Source organism: Lacerta agilis, chromosome 6 (genome assembly GCF_009819535.1).
Source record: "Lacerta agilis isolate rLacAgi1 chromosome 6, rLacAgi1.pri, whole genome shotgun sequence".
NCBI classification, from domain to species: Eukaryota; Metazoa; Chordata; class Lepidosauria; order Squamata; family Lacertidae; genus Lacerta; species Lacerta agilis.
The window spans coordinates 37,629,096-37,646,941 of NC_046317.1; the positions used below are offsets into that span (position 1 = coordinate 37,629,096).

Here is a 17,846-nt window from a genome sequence, read left to right on the forward strand (position 1 = left end):
CCTGGAGTGCCTGTGCTGGGTTTTAAAACCTATATTAGAAGGATTTCATGCAGTTTCTGTTGGCTTTTATGTGTTTTTTTGTAGTGATTTCATTGCTTAGTTTACTTTTAGTTTTTTTGTTTCCTTTTTAAGAAACAACACTGTCCAGTTGAAGAATATTGTTGACAGGTGGTTAGTGAATAACTGCTTTTATCCTGCATTTTTATGTTCTGAACCGCCTTGAGACCTACGGATGAAGCACAGTACATTAAACAAACAAATCTTGACTTCCGGCGGCGACGCCATCGCGGAGCGGTCGTGGGTTGCCTCGGCTGCGAGGCGACCCAGTCCGTCCCAGGGGGTTGGAGCCCCGCTACCGCAAAGCGGGGCTCCGGTGGGGTGCGGGAAGAGCGTCCCGCACCCCGGGCTCCCCGGCTGTGCCCACTATGGCTCTGAACCCTTCCCTCACTCCCCCTGTAAAGGGGGAGTGGGGGTGAAGGGGCAACGGAGCCAGGCTATAGGGGACATGCCCCAACCGGGACGTGGAGCGGCGGTCACCCCCGCGACGAGCGTCAATGTTCTACCTGTCAAGTTTGGAATTAAAGAAACCCGGTGGCCGTGAGTAGTGGATTGGACTCGTTTTTGTACTTTTTTAACGACCCGGGTGACATTTGGAAAGGAAGCCTGCCTCTCTCCCTTCGGGGGATAGAAAGTAACCAGTTTAAGAGACTGCTGTTACAGTGATGGCTACAAAGTATTTGAATTTTGACAAGTGAGACTTCTTTGATCTCCCTCTGGGGAACAAGTCTGTGGACAATATCTCTTTTTAAAATCTGTGGTTCTTGCACCCTGGATACAGGGAAAATGGAGGCGAAAGATTGTGATTGAGTGGAAAGTTACTGGCATTAAGATGGAGAAGCTTGAAAATCGAAACTGTAATTTGACACCTATGCCCGCTTCTGCCATGCTGGGTTTTGTTTTCGATCTGGTGATGAACTGTGAGATGAGTGATGAACAAAGGATTATTATACTGAGACTGGAACTGCTCAACAGAAAATTGGAGATTTTGAACCGGGACATGTCAGAAAAGATATATCCCACAGAGGAGACTTTACAAGAAATGGCTGTATTGGAAGGGAGCCTTGGCATGGAACTGAAGGGGATGATTGAAGAACAGGATGGAATGGTCTGGCGACTCTGGAAAAATGAAATGTCCTTCAGGAGAATTGTTATATCTAACTCTCGAGGTGAGAGCCCGGGAGCGTCGGTGAAAAAATTGTGTCTACAAATAAAAGAGGAATGGTATGGTGAACCGGAGAAGCTGGAAGAAGAGGATTTGTGTACCCTGAAGCTCTATGCAAGGACTGTTTTGGTTTTCGTCTGGATCTGTGGACTTGTAAGGAATAATGACACTTCGAGGAGCGGCTCTGGAGTAAGGCGACCAAAGAAAATGGACAGAAGGGGGATAGGGTGAACTGTATTAATGGTAAAAAGAAAAATTGATAAACTATGGTAACCTGAAACCGGCGTGTCAAGTTCTTACGTTTTTGGACTAAGAAAAGAGATATTTAAATTTTTGTTATTAACAGCAGTTATAGAGAAAGAGGATATTTTTTGTGATTTTTATTGAGAATAATGTGTTAAGAACTAGAATTGTGTGTGGAATTAATATGAAGTTATAATATGATTAAATTTTGTTAAGTTAGTTTTGTTAAATTTTTGCATGTTACAAAACAAGATTAGGTGTTAATTTTTTTTATATGATGTTATTAAAGTAATATTTGGTATTAGAAACGAAGGTGAAAGGCAGGGGAAGTCTGTGCCAAGATTCGATCAAGATCTTTTTTTTATGATATAAGAAGAAGAATCATTGGTGTATATGTATTTGTTTATTTTCAGTTAGGTGTTGGGTCAATGTGGGTGTTTTATTTGTTTGTTGTAAAAATCAATAAATTCTTTAAAAAATAATAATAAACAAACAAATCTCTTCTAGTACTACTTAGCAGAAGCAGCTCACCAAGTGGAGCAAAGTAACTATGCTAGTTTACTAGCTAGATGGGTCACTGTTGCTTACCAATATGGGGAGGGGGCAGTGGAAGGGGGTTGTGTGGATGTCAGTGAAATACAAACACTCCAGAGGAGCCAATCCAGCACTCCTGCCAGAGCTGTATTATCTCCATGTTCTCTCATCCTTTAGCCCTCCAAATAATCTGTACTTCGCTTATAAATTGGTAAAAGGCTTGGAGACAAATTCAGGAAAGAGACTGAAAATTCAAAATGTGAACATTATGAGGCTGGCTTCTAAGTGTGTGTGAGAGGGAGAGAGGGAGTGAGGGAGGAGGAGGAGGAGGAGGAGGAGGAGGAGGAGGAGGAGGAGGAGGAAAAATAGATAATAGTTTGTAAGAAACCCTCATCATTTCAATAGATTATTTTAATGGTGCCCTCCCTGTGGAACACCCTTCCATCAGATGTCAAGGAGATAAAAAACTACACAACTTTTAGAAGACATCTGAAGGCAGCCCTGTATCGGGAAGTTTTTAATGTCTGATGTTTTACTATGTTTTTATACATACTGGAACCGCCCAGAGTGGCTTAGGAAATGGGTTTTGTACCAGATGGGTGAGGTACAAATAATAAAGTTGTTGTTGTTGTTAATGCAAAGGCTAGTACAGGCATAGGCAAACTCGGCCCGCCAGATGTTTTGGGACTACAACTCCCATCATCCCTGACCACTGGTCCTGTTGACAAGGGATGATGGGAGTTGTAGTCCCAAAATGTCTGGAGGGTCAAGTTTGCCTATGCCTGGGCTAGTACTTAAACTATGTTTCACGAAAGTCAAGAGGTAATTTTCATTTTATCCGTTTTGCAATTTCATTGTACCTTATCAAATCCCATGTGCAAGCAAGGGCATGAAAAAGCTGGAATTTATGAGCCATTTTGCAATGATAGGTCCATTCAGTGTTTCATATCTGGATTTCCAAAAATATCTTCTAAAATTACTGTTTTTCTCAAAGTTCTCCATACATAATAATATGCATGCAATAAGCAACACTTTATTAATCAGATAAGGCACTTTTTCATCATCCTGTTTTCTTTCCTCCTTACCTTCCTCTGTATCGCGTTTTCATACAGCATATAAGAATAAAATCAGCAAAAGGCATTCATAAAAACACCATTAGAAACATCAATAAATACTGATGTTTTTAGCTTGTGGGTATCCTGTCTCTTCCTCAGTGTAAAGCTAATTTGACTCTGAATTACTGTCGTGAGAAGGATTTGCTGGTGAGTCTTTACAATAGGGTTTGCTGGTGTGTTGTGTTAAACAGGAACCAATTCAGCTCCCCAGGAAAGAACTAAAACACTAAAAGTACTAAACATACAATTGTATGGGGAAAGAGGTGTATTCGTTATCTGTCAACATTTCACATAAATATGTACAATTAAAAAGTTTATCCAATTTAATTGATGTCTAACAGTTTGATGTTTCTAATCAACATGCACCAGCGTTTTGTCATATCAGAGTCTGCAGTATAATATTTCATATCTCCTGTGCCAAGATAAAAAAAGTAAAACTTCATAGATTTTTTTTTTTAATCTCTTGACAGTCATCATTCTAAATACTCCTTAAATTAAATACAGACAAAGCTATTGCTGTAGGCATGCTTAACTTACTTCTTAATAGCGTGGTACAGTTTGCAAGGTAACACTTTGGCATCATCAGCCATTAGAGATGTAATGATTTTCTGATAGTTAATGAGGGTTCCCAAATAAATGTTTCCATCTGCCGTCTCAGCATCGTAGGTGATATTTTTCCATGGCAGAATAATCTTTATGTCTAATTCCACAAGTAAGGAGTCTGATCATAGTTTAATTTCTCTGCAAACATTGCTTGGCAATCAATAAAGCAGTGTCAAAGAACTTTGATTGAATGGGAGCTTGAGATAACATTCTCCATAATATGCAATTGAGGAGGGGAAGATATTTAATTTCATGATTCAGAAGAAAGCCTGCAACTTGAGCACAGGAAAAGAAATTCTAATAAATCAATACAATTATATTATGTAAATAAGATTGCATCATTAATATGCTGGGGAACATGCAATTGGAAGAATGATTATAGTACACCCCATAATTAACTTATTATTTCTGGAGTTATTGGCAATATGGCATAATATATATTTTGTAGGATGCAAGTGAGAGTCTATGGCCAGTGCCCTCCAGAAGTTGTTGGACTCCCAACTCCCATCAGCCCTTGCCAGAATGGCTAGTGGTTAGAACTGATGGAAGTTGTTGTCCAGGTCCAACCCCCCCCCCCCCCCCAGGATTCCTACCCTTCCTCTGTGAATATTTTTGTGTTGATTTACAATCTGCAGGATTAGTAGATAAATGCTAACTTTTAGGGACATCACCTTCATTTCTCCATTAAGAACACTGCATCCATTCCTGTCAGATATTTGATAATAGTGTTCTTTACATAACTTTATAGTAATGTAGGATATATGAGTGATAAGTGTTCATATACAGGTGATCTGCTTGTGCTCACAGTGGCTTGTATAGCATCCATACTGTTGCCCTGCTGTTGTTCTTACTACTTAGTGCCTAAATCACAGCCTGGAACAATAACATAGTCTTGTATGCAGTTATTGTTCACTGAATTTTGCGTTTCATCCTTTCTATTGGAATATAGTAACTGCTTTCTTTCTGTTTTACCTGTCTATGCATTGCAATGAAATGGTTTGCTTAGAGATCAGAATGACTCAAAGAATCCATGCATATGTAACCTTTTTGTACTTTTTTTTTTTGAAGTAGAAACCATTTTTAATATTGGTGGTGGTGGGGGGAAACTAGCAACTTTGAACAATGCCCCTGCAGGTACATACCTGATATTAGCTGTGACAATACAATAGAGAAATTAAAAAAAAACTCGCTGATTACAATCCTTAGTATATCATGCTTGTGAGAGGACTAGAATAAAAGACTACAAGGAGAAGCTATAAGATATGTGGTGGCACAGAAATAAATGGAAGCCATGATGCTATAATACATTAAAAGTAAGTTTGTACATACTCATGGTCTCCTAAATAATAGCAGTCTACACTGCTTAGATGATTGGAAGCTTCCAGTTGGTATATTTTCTGTGGTGACTAGCACAAGTATTTTCTGATGATTAGTCCAAGCAAGATACTAGAGCAGGCTTCCTCAACCTTGGCCCTCCATATATTTTTGGACTACAACTCCCATCATCCCTAGCTAGCAGGACCAGTGGTCAGGAATGATGGGAAATGTAGTCTCAACATATCTGGAGGGCCGAGGTTGAGGAAGCATGTACTAGAGATCTGTGAACTGTCCCCCTCCAAAATTATATGAAATCCCATGTCATGTGAGCAGACGTCCATTTTCTCCCTTGCAGCCCTAGCAAATACATTGTGGGGTACACAATGAGCTACAGGGAGGGGAAGTCCTTTGGGTGAGTAAAAGTCTGTCCTGCTTACATTGAAAATCATCCGTAGTAAGAAATTCTAGTTTCAGGTTTGCTTTTTTTACCAGGCATGGTTTACCTTTCTTTCAGAAAGGAAGAGGACCTCTGTAAAGGCAAAAACTTACATGTCAGCCAATATCAATCTAACGATAGATATTTCTTGGCCAATGTGGTTCCCATTACTGAAGGACAAGAACACTAAGAGGTCTGCCTAAGTTGACATGAATATTGATTTCCCTCTCTCTTCACAGAAATCACCACTCAGTAAACCCACTTTGATTAATGGGTCAGCAGCTAGTTTGTCCAGATGTTCCAATGTTCATCATAATATGTGGCCCATAGAAATCTATTGCTGGATAAAAAGTGCAGATAACTAGAAGATTCATATTAGCACAGATATTGACCATTTTAAAGCAATGTCTGAGGATTTGGTTTGTTTGCATCTGAAAATATCTTGCCCTGCAGTTTTATTAGGATGCAACAATGATGCAGAAGGATTTTGTAAGGATATTTTCTGGATTATTATTTTTTTACTTCATTTTGTAGAGCTTCACATTATAAAATCCAAGCACCTAAAGTTCACATTTGCTTTCTCTTTACATACAAAGCAGTGTGCAACATCTGACACACACAAAAATGTTGAGAGGAATCCCCCCCCCCTACAAATTCTAATTATATATTGCTAATTAAACATAGTGATGCTTCTTTTTACGTGGAAGGCAAATTTGGGCAGAAAGAGCACTATTTGTCACAAATAAACATGTACCGGTATGTGTCAGTGCAGTAAGCAGGAGGCTATATTAAGCAGTGAAATTGCAGAGCTGAACTCTCCTCTGCGCCAGACAAAAGTATTTCACATGTTGAAAAGTAAGAAGAGCTGAAGGGATAAACCAGACAAGAGCAACTATGTAGGCAAAAAGGTTAACAGCAGCAAAAAATCAAGGAACAGGAATTGAGAGCTGGTAATGCACATTTAACATTACTCAGCTGGGTGATGAAAATTGAAAAGTTACCACTATCTGGAAATGATAACCCTGCTACTGTTTGCAGTGGCGTAGGGAGCTGCTTTGCCGCCCGGAGCGGCAAATGTGGGGGCACCCCCCCAGGGGCGGGGCGCCGCTCCCTAGCCTTAAAAGTTGCTGCCGCCACATGGAAGGGGTGCCGGGCGGAGGCTTGGAAGTGGGAGGGGATGGCGCCAAGTATCACCCTCCCCCCAGGCTGGCACCCAGGGCGGTACGCCCCCATCGCCCCCCCCCTCGGCATGCCACTGACTGTTTGCACCAATTGATGGCCTTCCGGTTCTGGAAACTGCCAAAAGCACTTTCAGCTGGGGTACAACAAACACATTGACAATTTACCATTGTACTAGCATGCTCTGCCCAGACCTACACATGTTTGTTCACATTTCTAGGCAAAGTGTATTTGTTTGCAGGTTGTATGGTAATTGGAGCCTGCTGACCACCTGCTGACCACGCAGTCTGTGACAGCCTGCAAGGCACAAAAGATTGCTAAAGGAGCTGTTAACAGCACAAGCTGTCCTAGTGCACATGAGAAAACAGCCACAGATTCACAGAACCGTAGAATTGGAAGAGACCCCGAGGGTCATCCTGTCCAACCTCTTATAGTCCAGGAATCTCAACTTAATTGTACATGGCAGATGGCTATCCATCCAACCTCCAAGGAAGCAGAGTCCACCACCTCCAATGGAAATCTTTTCCACTGTCGAACAGTTCTTACTGTCAGAAAGTTCTTTCTGATGGTTAGTCTCAATTTCTTTTATGGTAACTTGAATCTGTTGTTCAGGTCCTAGCTTCTAGAGAAGGAGAAAACAAGTTTGCTCCATCTTCCATGTGACAGCCCTTTAGATATTTAAAGATAGCTATCATATCTCCTCTCAGTCTCTTCTTTACCAGGCTAAACATACCCGACTCCTTCAATCATTGAACATAAGTATTGGTTTCCAAACCCTTGATTACCTTGGTCACCTTCCTCTGCACATGTTCCAGCTTGTCAATAACAAGACTGTGGTGCCCAGAACTGGACACAGTACTCCAGTTGTGGTCTGACCAAGGCAGAATAGAGTGGTACTACTATTACTTCCCTTGATTGGGACACTATACGGTTGATGTGCCCAGAAAGAACCCTGCAGGGATGAGTAACCATCAGTGAGCACTCTACATTGAAAGTCCTGAAGTGTGAGGTTGCAGTGAAGGAACCTGTGGTGACAGACAGGGAAAGTTTGTTGTTGTTGGCATCTAACTGTCTTGGGAGACACTGGAAGGGTGTGCCTTTGGGGATAATCTGACTGAACACTAAGCACTGGATGAAATGCATACAAAATGCATGAAACAGTCTTGAAGAATATATACCTTGCTTTTTATTGAAACATCATTGTCATTCAGGTGTATCCTCACAGAGGTAAATTACATGCCTCAGTAAAAAATGTGAACTTTGGTAAAATATGCCCTGTACTACTTGTGCTTTTTGTTTATGAACAGCTACTACAGCACCATCATGCAGTTCATGAAATTTCATACATCGCAAAGGATATCACAGACCACCGGGCCTTCGGATATGTGTGCGGAAAGGAAGGGAATCATAGATTTGTGGCAATAAAAACAGCCCAGGCAGTAAGTATCAAGATTATTGTCATTTTCTGCAGTTTAACTCAGTTTGATAGCTCTGTCTAGAACAGTGCTGCTTTGAAAGGGCAGACTGGAAGCATTGTTTATGCAGTATATAATGCTGTCAGAAGTGCATGCATAAATGTTCTGAGATGGCAGTTTAGCAATACTAGTCTTGGAAAGAAAGAAATACAATTCACCCTTCTCAATATTTTTCTTGATGTATTCTAATTAGTAATTATTTTCCTTTCTAATTAAACTGGAAACACTAGCTGAATACAAATAAGTTTACTTAGGGTCCTAGACTCATTTAGAAAGAAAACGATGGAAAACAAATAGCTGCTTAGCATAGTCTACTCTCATTTCATTGTATTAGAAACCACTAATAAATATAAGCAATGCCTTTTATGCTCATAATTATAATTACCATTAATCTGCAAATATAATTAGCTTATATAGAAATGAACCTTTGCCTAGTTAAAGTTTGCAGCTAGACCAATATAAACAAGGTATTTAATTCAACGAGAAAGGGTGTGTTTTGGAGTGTTTTAAAATGCCTAAGGCTGCCATCCTAAGAACTCAATTTGCATAACCAAGTTAAGCTAGAGTAGTGTAGATTTAGTCACATTGACTTCAGGCACAGGCTAGACATTGTTATGAAAGTTCCAATATGGCTGTGGAAGCCTATCTTCAGTAACTTTTGACTTGTAGATTTAACCCAGGATTTCCACAAAACTTTAATTGGTGTCTACCATTAAGTAGGGTCAAATGGACCTAAATATACAATTTCCAGCCTGAGATGAGTAAACTCCAGTGGTTCATTTTGGAATTGGTTTGGCTGGTATGAGCTTTGTTGGCAATCATTTGGAAAAAGCTCACCTGTGAACTCTTTCATCTCATAATGTTGCTACATGCACATTATTATATTGCTCCCCCTCCACTTAGCAACTGCACCTTGGTTCAAATCCTCCAGCAGTTTTCTGACAGCACTAGCCATGATAGAGAGTTGCTTTGAAGTTCACTCACTGTGTGCACCCAAATACATGCACATAGGAGCAAGAGAGGGATTTGGATGGGGAGCAACAACAACATAAACTATTCTCAAGAAGCCATGAAGAGAATTGACCTAAACAGAGAAGACACTCACTTCAGTTGGGTTGACCGGTCATGTAATTCCAGGAAACAATGATAGTTTCATTAGCAGTGAGGAAATTAAAATTTGATAACATGTTAATGCATCAACAAAGCAACTGGCTTTGTAGGTCACATAATTTCACATTGATCAATGACAATGACACTGAGAATAAAGGGCTAACGTTAAAGGACTTCTGCCCAAGTGCTTACAAATCAGCTGGTCTTGTCTTGACATGGCCTAATGATCATTAACAGAGCATGAGCAGAATCTCTTAATGTTTGAAGCCAGAGAAGAACTTCAAGCAGAAATGTTGCCAAGTTTGCATTACAGCCAAACATTACAAACTATACAAATTCATTATATGGATCAGATGATTTCATACTTCAGCACTAACACTAATTTCAATGTAATAATTTAAATGGTTTACTCGCAAGTAAGAGTATAAGAATCCATTGATGCATCTAAATGAATCCATTATACTGTTACTAAATAAAAGTGTTTTTAAGACCAGCTGTTTCATTAGGAAAGGTCACATTTTGCTTGCTACTCTTCTTTCCCATATTATTGAAATACTCTTAATTTGTTTTATGTAGGCGGAGCCTGTAATTCTGGATTTGCGAGACCTCTTTCAACTCATTTATGAATTGAAACAAAGGGAAGAGCTGGAAAAAAAGGCACAAAAAGATAAACAGTGTGAACAAGCAGTGTATCAGGTATCTAATTATTTTTTAATAGAAGTGTACACTGATGAAGTGAGAAAGCAACTACTGAGAATTTGGGGCTGTTGTGCTAAGACATCCTAGGAACAAAGAATAAAACCGATCCTTTGCCACAGAAATCAGGAAGTTTTAATCATGCAAACTTATTCTCTTACCCATACTATTAAATGGGTGGGTCTTATGATGCTGAGCACTGGTAACTGGTTACTATTTTCAGTGGATAGAAGATTTACAGGTTCCACTGCTGTCTGTGAATATTGCTGTTATCAGTAGTGCCATAATACAATTTGGCAGTGATTGAGAATAACAAACAGAGCACAGTAGACATACGAAATGGTTGCATGAATATTTAATTTGTGATATTTAAAACTGGAAGAATTTCAGAGTATTCCTTCTTAATGTGCGCCTTCATATATGCAATGCAAGGTTGAGTAGATATCTAGTCCTTTACTGAACAATGTGCAATCTCTTTCCTCAATATTTGGCTCTTGTACATCTGCTGTTCACGTTCTTTCCTTTTTGTCTCTTATCTTCTACTTTCTTTGCGATAGACAATTTTGGAGGAAGATGTAGAAGATCCTGTTTACCAGGTAATTTCTGAAGCGTCATAAAAACAGAGTTTCAGAAAAAGTTAAGGATGTGATTTAGCTTTTATAAGTTGAGTGACAGTGCTAAAAAAAACCCAAAAGAAATATAATTTAGGTGTCTAATAAGTCAGCTATAAAATTATAAAATATCTTCAAAACACTGATTTATAAGTAGTATTCTTAATATTAAATCCCAAATGTATTATAGTAACGCTGCAATCTTTTAGTACCCGGGAGGACATTCTGAGGCCAAGGGATTTTTCAGGTCTGCCTCCTTGGAGAGGGCAATCAAACTTATATGCCTCCTCAGTGAAGCTATGGGAGGGTCTGTAGCTGTTGTCCCACTGACAGTAGAGATGGGGCACTGGGGGTGGCATGCTGCAAGAAACAGTGGATCAAAGCCCTCCCATCCTCAAAAAACACCCCAAGAATGGGAGACAAACTGAGGGGTGTGTGGGGTATTGTTGTTGGGGGATACACATGGGGAGAATAAAGGAAAAAAATCAATGAGCCCAGAAGGCCATAGGAAAAGGCTATGCCTTTGGCGCTGCATTTCAGACTGCTTCCTAAAACAGAGCTCCCTTTTAGGAAGCCATTTGAAGCAAAGCCACTGGTGCTGGGAGTGCCCTTGCAAATAGGCTAGCTGCATTTTATAAAGCGGTTTGAATGCAAACCGCTTCAAAAAGGTAGAAGTAAGACTCCTCAGCTGCAGCTGATTCTACCGGGGCTTCTTTTCAGTGCTGCTTAGCTGATAAGCCATGACGATGAGCCCCACTTGCAAAAAGAAAAACCAGAAGCTCACTTTAAACTTCCCATTGTTCTGTTGTGACCTTACAACACCTGTGTGGGGCAGGTGGCTGTGGGTTGCGGGGAATAGCCACATTGAGACCAGTGCTGTGAGCCAGATTTCCCTGCTACTAATTTAAGAAGGTGACAATTATAGTCAACTTTTTGTTTCTTGCAAATTGGCACTTCCTTTAATAAATTTCACCATCAAAAATAAACACTTGTTCATAACTGATCTTGATGACTATGGAACCGCCCTGAGACCTCCGGGTATAGGGCGGCATATAAATTCAATTAATAATAATAATAATAATGTTACTACTCAAATGTAGTATAGAAATTAGCCCCCTATTACAAACTTGAAGCTGAAATTTAACTCATTGCACTTGCTAATTCTCCCTCCTTCCCTCATACAGATTAAAAGTACCCTCAGCAGCCCAGGGCAGCCTTTATGATCCCACAGAAGTCCACAGTAAAAATTCCCAGTAGCTGCTGTGGGAACAGAATTGAGCCTTTGGTTGTATCTCTGGTGGGAAAACAGCAGGAAACTTGTCAAATGACAATTAGCAAAGTTCCATTTCTGCTTTATTTCTCTTCCATAAAAGAAGGTTGGCATGATATGCCTTTCAGCAAAAGTCAATTGCTCCTAAGCCAGCCTGGACTTTGAACCTGCTTCTTTACTGCTTGTCTATGGTTATTTCTTCTGAAGTTCCAAATTGCCTTTTTTTCTTTTCTGATTCATCTTTGACCTTTCCTCCTTTGCTGCTGATGTAATAGTACATTGTGTTTGAGGCTGGACATGAGCCAATCCGTGAGCCTGAAACAGAAGAAAACATTTATCAGGTATAGAATTGCTCCATCTGTGTTCTCATTGCCTCCAGCAGTCAGTCAAGCACATTCCATAGACCAAAGTTCCTTTTAAGCATTTTCATTTATTCCAATGACATGTGTACCATTTCATACTCATGCAAGTACAGATATAATTTGTATGGTGTGATTTCTCTAATAACTTGTTTCCCCCCCCCCAGCCTTTTTATGTTGGTACTGTATATATTATTTATATTGCCTTGAAAGCTTTACCCTGAATATTGTGTATAACATAGGAAAAAAATAGTTTAATTTGTGTTGGACACATTTGTGTTAACCTATTGTATATTGACTACAAACTTTTCAGCTCTAAACTAAGTATTCTCCCCATTAACAAATCTATATTTGAGTGGTATAAAGTAGCTCATTGTCAGCCCTCTCGAAGAAGCAACAGTAACTGGCTGAAAACCAAGCTTTGGCTTGTGTTGTAAATTTAGTCACTCACAACTGTAAACTACTACTTGCTGCTTCTGATATGGTGAGGGTGTTGCTTGGTGAGATGTTGTGTCTAGATCACTCATTACCTTCCAAAATGTACAAGACCATTAGCATGAGCATTGGGAAGCACAAAATTACTGTTTTAAAAGGTGAAATTGATCAAGTGTTACAAATATGGATCTGAAATTGATATTTTAACCAGTAGATGCTCAAAGCCTAGATATATACTGTAAATTAAAATCAACTGCTTGAAGAAGTTTTAGCTCATTTCTGAGGGGTATATATTTTGTTGGTTTTGTTTACTTCAATTGGCTATTTGGCAGGAGTGCCAGTTGGATAAATGGGTATCTTTCCAGAGAGCTGGGCCTGTTGGGGAAAACCATATGACCATGATCTCTGAAATGGGAATTATGGTGTGGTGTACCTGGGTTCTGAGGACTGTCTCTGGCTATGGTAATCTGTCTGTTTCACTACAATAAGAAAGTATTGGTTTTGCACAAGCGCGGGATCATGCATATCACTCTTCAAGCTACCAACTACACCTCTCAATATTTGTGTTTACCTTAATCCTAACTACATTTTTATTTATTACTGCAGGTTCCTACTAGCCAAAAGAAGGAAGGTGTTTATGATGTGCCAAAAAGTCAACCTGTAAGTGTAAGTATATGCCATTCAAAGCAGGAGTAACAAGTTTTCAATAGTTCTTCAACACTCACAGGTTTGTCTTCCTGTATACATAAAAATGTAAGGCTGTCGTTGTGCAGCCTCCATTGCAGGTTTTGTAGTGCCACATCAAAGTTCTGGGTTTCCATGAATAAAAACCCAAGAGGCCCAAGGGAAAGTGAGCTTTTGTAGTTTCATGGGATGGGAAGAAAAAGCTCTATGGGTTGCTCTGCGGGGAATCACAGGGAGGTTGGTGAGCAGAGTAATGCAGGCCCTCATGTGGCAGAGTTACCATAGCAGATTTTGCAATGCATCTAGATCGCTTTGGTAGCGCACACACTAGGGAAAACAAAGACAATTTACATATCCATACGCTAAAATTTCTCATTGTCCCCCACTACTTTATATATTGCATTCTAACAAACACTAAACATAGGAAAAATGGGGGGGGGTGAAGTTGGTGTCAAATCACAAAGCCAAGAGCCAACCCTAAAAGTACCCCAGAGGGAGAATACCCTCCTGTCAGGTCTACTCCAAGGCTGGTTCCATATCCTGGGAACAAGGACTTAGCTACAGCATTGTTGAGAAGCAAAACAGATCAGTAATTCTCCATTAGTGTGCAAAGAACAGGATTTTTCTCTCTTCTCACCAGTGTGCAAGAGGCACAGAGAAGAGTAGGCAGGTATCCAGCAGTTCTTTAAATAAAGCACACATTAAAATCAATATCTTATTCAACCACTCATTGGTTTTAATGTTCTCTTTATACACACCCATCTTTGTCTTTAAGACAGTTGCCTTCAAACCCCCCCCCCCCCATTTATTGCTTTCTCTATTAGACAGCGCTCTAAAATTCAATTTCTGTGCCCGTATTATCCAGTGTGCCTCTATCTGATTTAGATATCCATGGACACTTACTTTATTAATAGTAAACCTTGCCCACATGAATGTCTAAATGACTTTGGCTAAATGACTTTAACAACAGAGAAGTGTTTCCTTATTCTCTCCTCTTTCTAATTCACTGTACTTTATAACACTGTGGCTGATGTAAGACAGTTCATTTTCATTTTGGGGAAAGCAGCCTTGGCAAGGCTATTTTCCTGTTCTCCTGCTGCATATGGACATCATAATTAATCTGCTGGGTAGAAATTGGAGAGTGAAGATAAATTGTGTATAACAGCTACACACATTTGTATTCTGCAAAATTAATTTGGTGTCTCTGCTGAGTATGAATGCTGGACCACATTATGACTTTCCTTCCTTCCTATTTTGATATTGATGTTGACCAGTCCTCCCTGCCACTTTTGGACAGAGCTTCCCACTTAGTCTTTTGGGAATGAATGTGAGCAAAGTCAAAGTAAAGCAGCCTTTGCCAAATTGCAGATCTTCCATGCCTTGTGTGGCTCCCCAATGCTGCAGTTTTCTCAGCATGTGAAAATGAAGCTTACTGAAATACAAGCTTCTTAATGAGCTCTTTTTCTTATAATTTTCCCCCCAAAGCCTTCCCATTATGCACACATGTCAGGTTCTGCTTGTCATGGTGTTTTTAGCAACAGGAGGCAAACCGTAAATACCCTTCACTAAGCCTGTCACTCAAGTCACAATAAAACCTAATCTTCCCATCAACATGTCCAAACTATCTGTTTACAATTTTATGAAGGCTTTCAAACAACTCATCACAGTGCTATATAAAGATGTATCCCTACCGCATTTCCACAATCCCCCGTTGCCTGCCATTGATTAGTCATGTATCCCTGGGCAGAGTAGGTGTCATCTGTTTGCAAATCAGGATATTAAGACTCAGCCCACATCAGTTATGATTTGAATGGGTGTAGGCTTTCGGAAATATTTATTCCACTTAAGCTGTGTTTCTGTTGCATTCTTATACAGCAGTAGTAGAAATAATAGTAGTTATTCACATTTGTTAAAATATACAAATATATGTGCATGGATGTATGTAGGTGTACAAGTGGTTACTCAGAGCTACAAGTCACAAAAATATTTTTACTAATGCAAATACGAAAGCCAATTTGGATACTAAAGATTCTGGAGGAAAACTCAGTATGGCTAGCAAGTCAGTAATTCCATGGATTCTCCTTAATATCCGATGACTCACAATAATCAGGTGAAGGTTTGTGAATGTCAGGGTTGGTGTTCGCAATGAAATATACTGAATCTCTTTGTATCTCATATTAGAAGCTCAGCGAGGAATAGTAGTGCTCAGAACACTAGTGTTATCATGGTTAACACATGAGCTTCACAAATTTTGAGCTTAAATTGGGACCAATAAGAACAATCTGTTCATGTTTCATTTCTAAGCATCCTGAATTTTAATGTTACATTTGTTTGCTTGGTTGCAAAAGACTAGCCAGGATTGCTTACACACAGATGTGTTTAGATCCAGTGATGTCTTCTCACTTGTGCAGTGGAAATCCATCTGGGCAACAGTGGGTCCCCATCCAGAGTTTCCAGGGCAGTTCTTTTGGAGGGGGGGGCATGCATAGGGCTGCAGGATGAAGAAGGAAAAGCAGATGCCCTGTTGCATGAACAGGAACCACTCACTATTTTGAGATTTCCCCTATATGTATAATTCAAAGCAGATCATTAAATTTAATCTCATACTTGCTTTTAGTAAGTAAGACTAACCCTTAACTACTCTCTTAGCATTTGGATCAAAATCCAACAGAAGCTTTCTTGCACAAGCCCCATTGAAATTAATGAATGGAAGCTTCTACTGGATCATGGCCTACAAAATGTTTAAGTAGATTTAACCAGTGAAATTTAAGTTTAAACCATAGTTCTGATAATTTATCCAGGTTTAGATTTCTGTATCCACTGGATGTTCAACTCTTAAATCCATGTTTTCTAATAAGAAACTGACTGAAAATGCCAGTAGTTTGTAGTGGGCTTCCACAGAGAAGATACCAAATCTATATACTAAAGAGGGTTTTAACTGACCAGGAGAAAGTGATCTACTTGAAAATGATTTTTTAAAAATTAGTTTATTTAAAATAAGGATGGTGTTTGGTGTGTGTGTGTGTGTGTGTGTGTGTGTAGATGTTTCACCCAGCAAGAGATACAGAATGAACCCGATGTTACAGATGCACTTGTAGGGCTAGAATAATAGTTTATTTGTTTGTCTTGATATTAGTACAATTTATCAGGGGAACTCTGGTGATCATAAATGGCAAAGCTTGAGTAGCAAAGGTGAAAAGTGTTTGTCTCAGTGCAGAAATTGCACCATTGTAGCAGAAGCATTTGTAAGCAGTCAACATGCAGCTGCTGCTGTCTTCAACTTTGTGTCATGCTCTATATGTTTTCATGGAATGTTTTTAGGTTGTATCTAGCAATGCACATATCTCTGTAAGTTGTGTGCATTTGACGAGCCTTACTGCCCTGTCGTATTATTAAATGTACCTTGGTATGTTTTTCTCGTACCTTGGATTCAAAAGTAGTATCCAGATGGCATTCGGGGGAGCATCTGCAGGCACTGCCCTCCAGCAATGTGTGCAGCTTGCTTAAGCAAGGCAGGAGACCTATTTCCACAATTCCATCCAAACATTTTATAATCACATTCATGTTGCATTTATTTTTTCCTTGAGCATATATAGTATTTGCTAGATAGCAGATGTGAAATGAAGATGTCTTTATGAATGAAATACTTCTCAGCTATAGAAATTTCACTGGAAACATTAATATGTCTTACATAATATGTTCCTTCACTGAATTTCTAGGGTCACAGTAAGTTTTGATTTTCAAGTTTTGCTCCTTCAAAGCAAAAATTACCTTTGTCTTCACATTTCTATCTTACCAATAAGAAAAAATAGTGTAGATTGGGTAGGGACAAATATAGCATGAATACATTGGTGCGTAGGGTAAATCTGAATGCATGTCTCAGAACAGGAGAACTCATCACTTCTGTCCTGTGTTTATTGTGATGTGCGAATCCTCTTTAACTTTCTGCTTGGAGCATCATGTTGTCAGTGTGTTTCAACAATAAATCCTCACTTGATACTTTTTCAAAGTACAGGAATATCAGGGCTATAAATGCCACAATATTGGAAAATAATAGATGATTTTTTAAAAATCTTTTATCAAAATGCATAGTCACATCTCCCGGAGCAATTATCACTGATTAGTGCAATATTTCCTATTGGAATGATCCACCAATTATTCCTCTCCTGGTTCTGAATGAATTCCTGTCCTATAATCCTCACCAATTTGGGGTGTGTGAAGAGGGCACATGTCCAAACATCATATAACAATCCAGGGAAGCCTCCTTTTACACCAAGGGAGAAAAGAAAGGGTACTGCAGAATCCCAGCTATGTTGCAATTCCAGTAAAACCTTAGAGACCAACTAAGTTTGTTCTTGGTATGAGCTTTCGTGTGCATGCACACTTCTTCAGATACACTGAAACAGAAAGATGCAAGCATCTTTCCTCTACAGTGGTCCCCCGTGTTACGCACGCAATCCGTTCCGGATCGCGCTATGTAACACGGGCGTGCTTAGCACAAACGCCCTGGGGAAAAAACCAAAAAACCTGGAAGTTTGTGCATTTTTGCACTTCTGC

General features: G+C 39.6%; 1 protein-coding gene and 1 long non-coding RNA gene across 13 annotated transcripts in view; one reads left to right on the forward strand and one right to left on the reverse strand.

Moving 5' to 3' along the window:
• Nucleotides 1–17,846, forward strand: part of DAB1 (DAB adaptor protein 1) — a 561,275-nt gene that overhangs the window by 514,941 nt on the left and 28,488 nt on the right. For 8 of the 12 annotated variants that reach the window (XM_033152001.1, XM_033152013.1, XM_033152007.1 and 5 more), the window contains 5 exons: nt 7,957–8,088; nt 9,811–9,930; nt 10,488–10,526; nt 12,087–12,152; nt 13,212–13,271. In XM_033152001.1, coding sequence (XP_033007892.1) covers nt 7,957–8,088; nt 9,811–9,930; nt 10,488–10,526; nt 12,087–12,152; nt 13,212–13,271 — 417 coding nt within the window. The remainder of the gene's footprint in view (nt 1–7,956; nt 8,089–9,810; nt 9,931–10,487; nt 10,527–12,086; nt 12,153–13,211; nt 13,272–17,846) is intronic. The other 4 variants (XM_033152011.1, XM_033152008.1, XM_033152012.1 and 1 more) reach the window with 2 other exon arrangements.
• The window catches only part of LOC117048315, a 58,930-nt gene continuing 53,127 nt past the window's right edge, over nt 12,044–17,846 (reverse strand). Inside the window, exon 2 of the long non-coding RNA XR_004426830.1 lies at nt 12,044–12,126. This is a non-coding gene — a long non-coding RNA (uncharacterized LOC117048315). The remainder of the gene's footprint in view (nt 12,127–17,846) is intronic.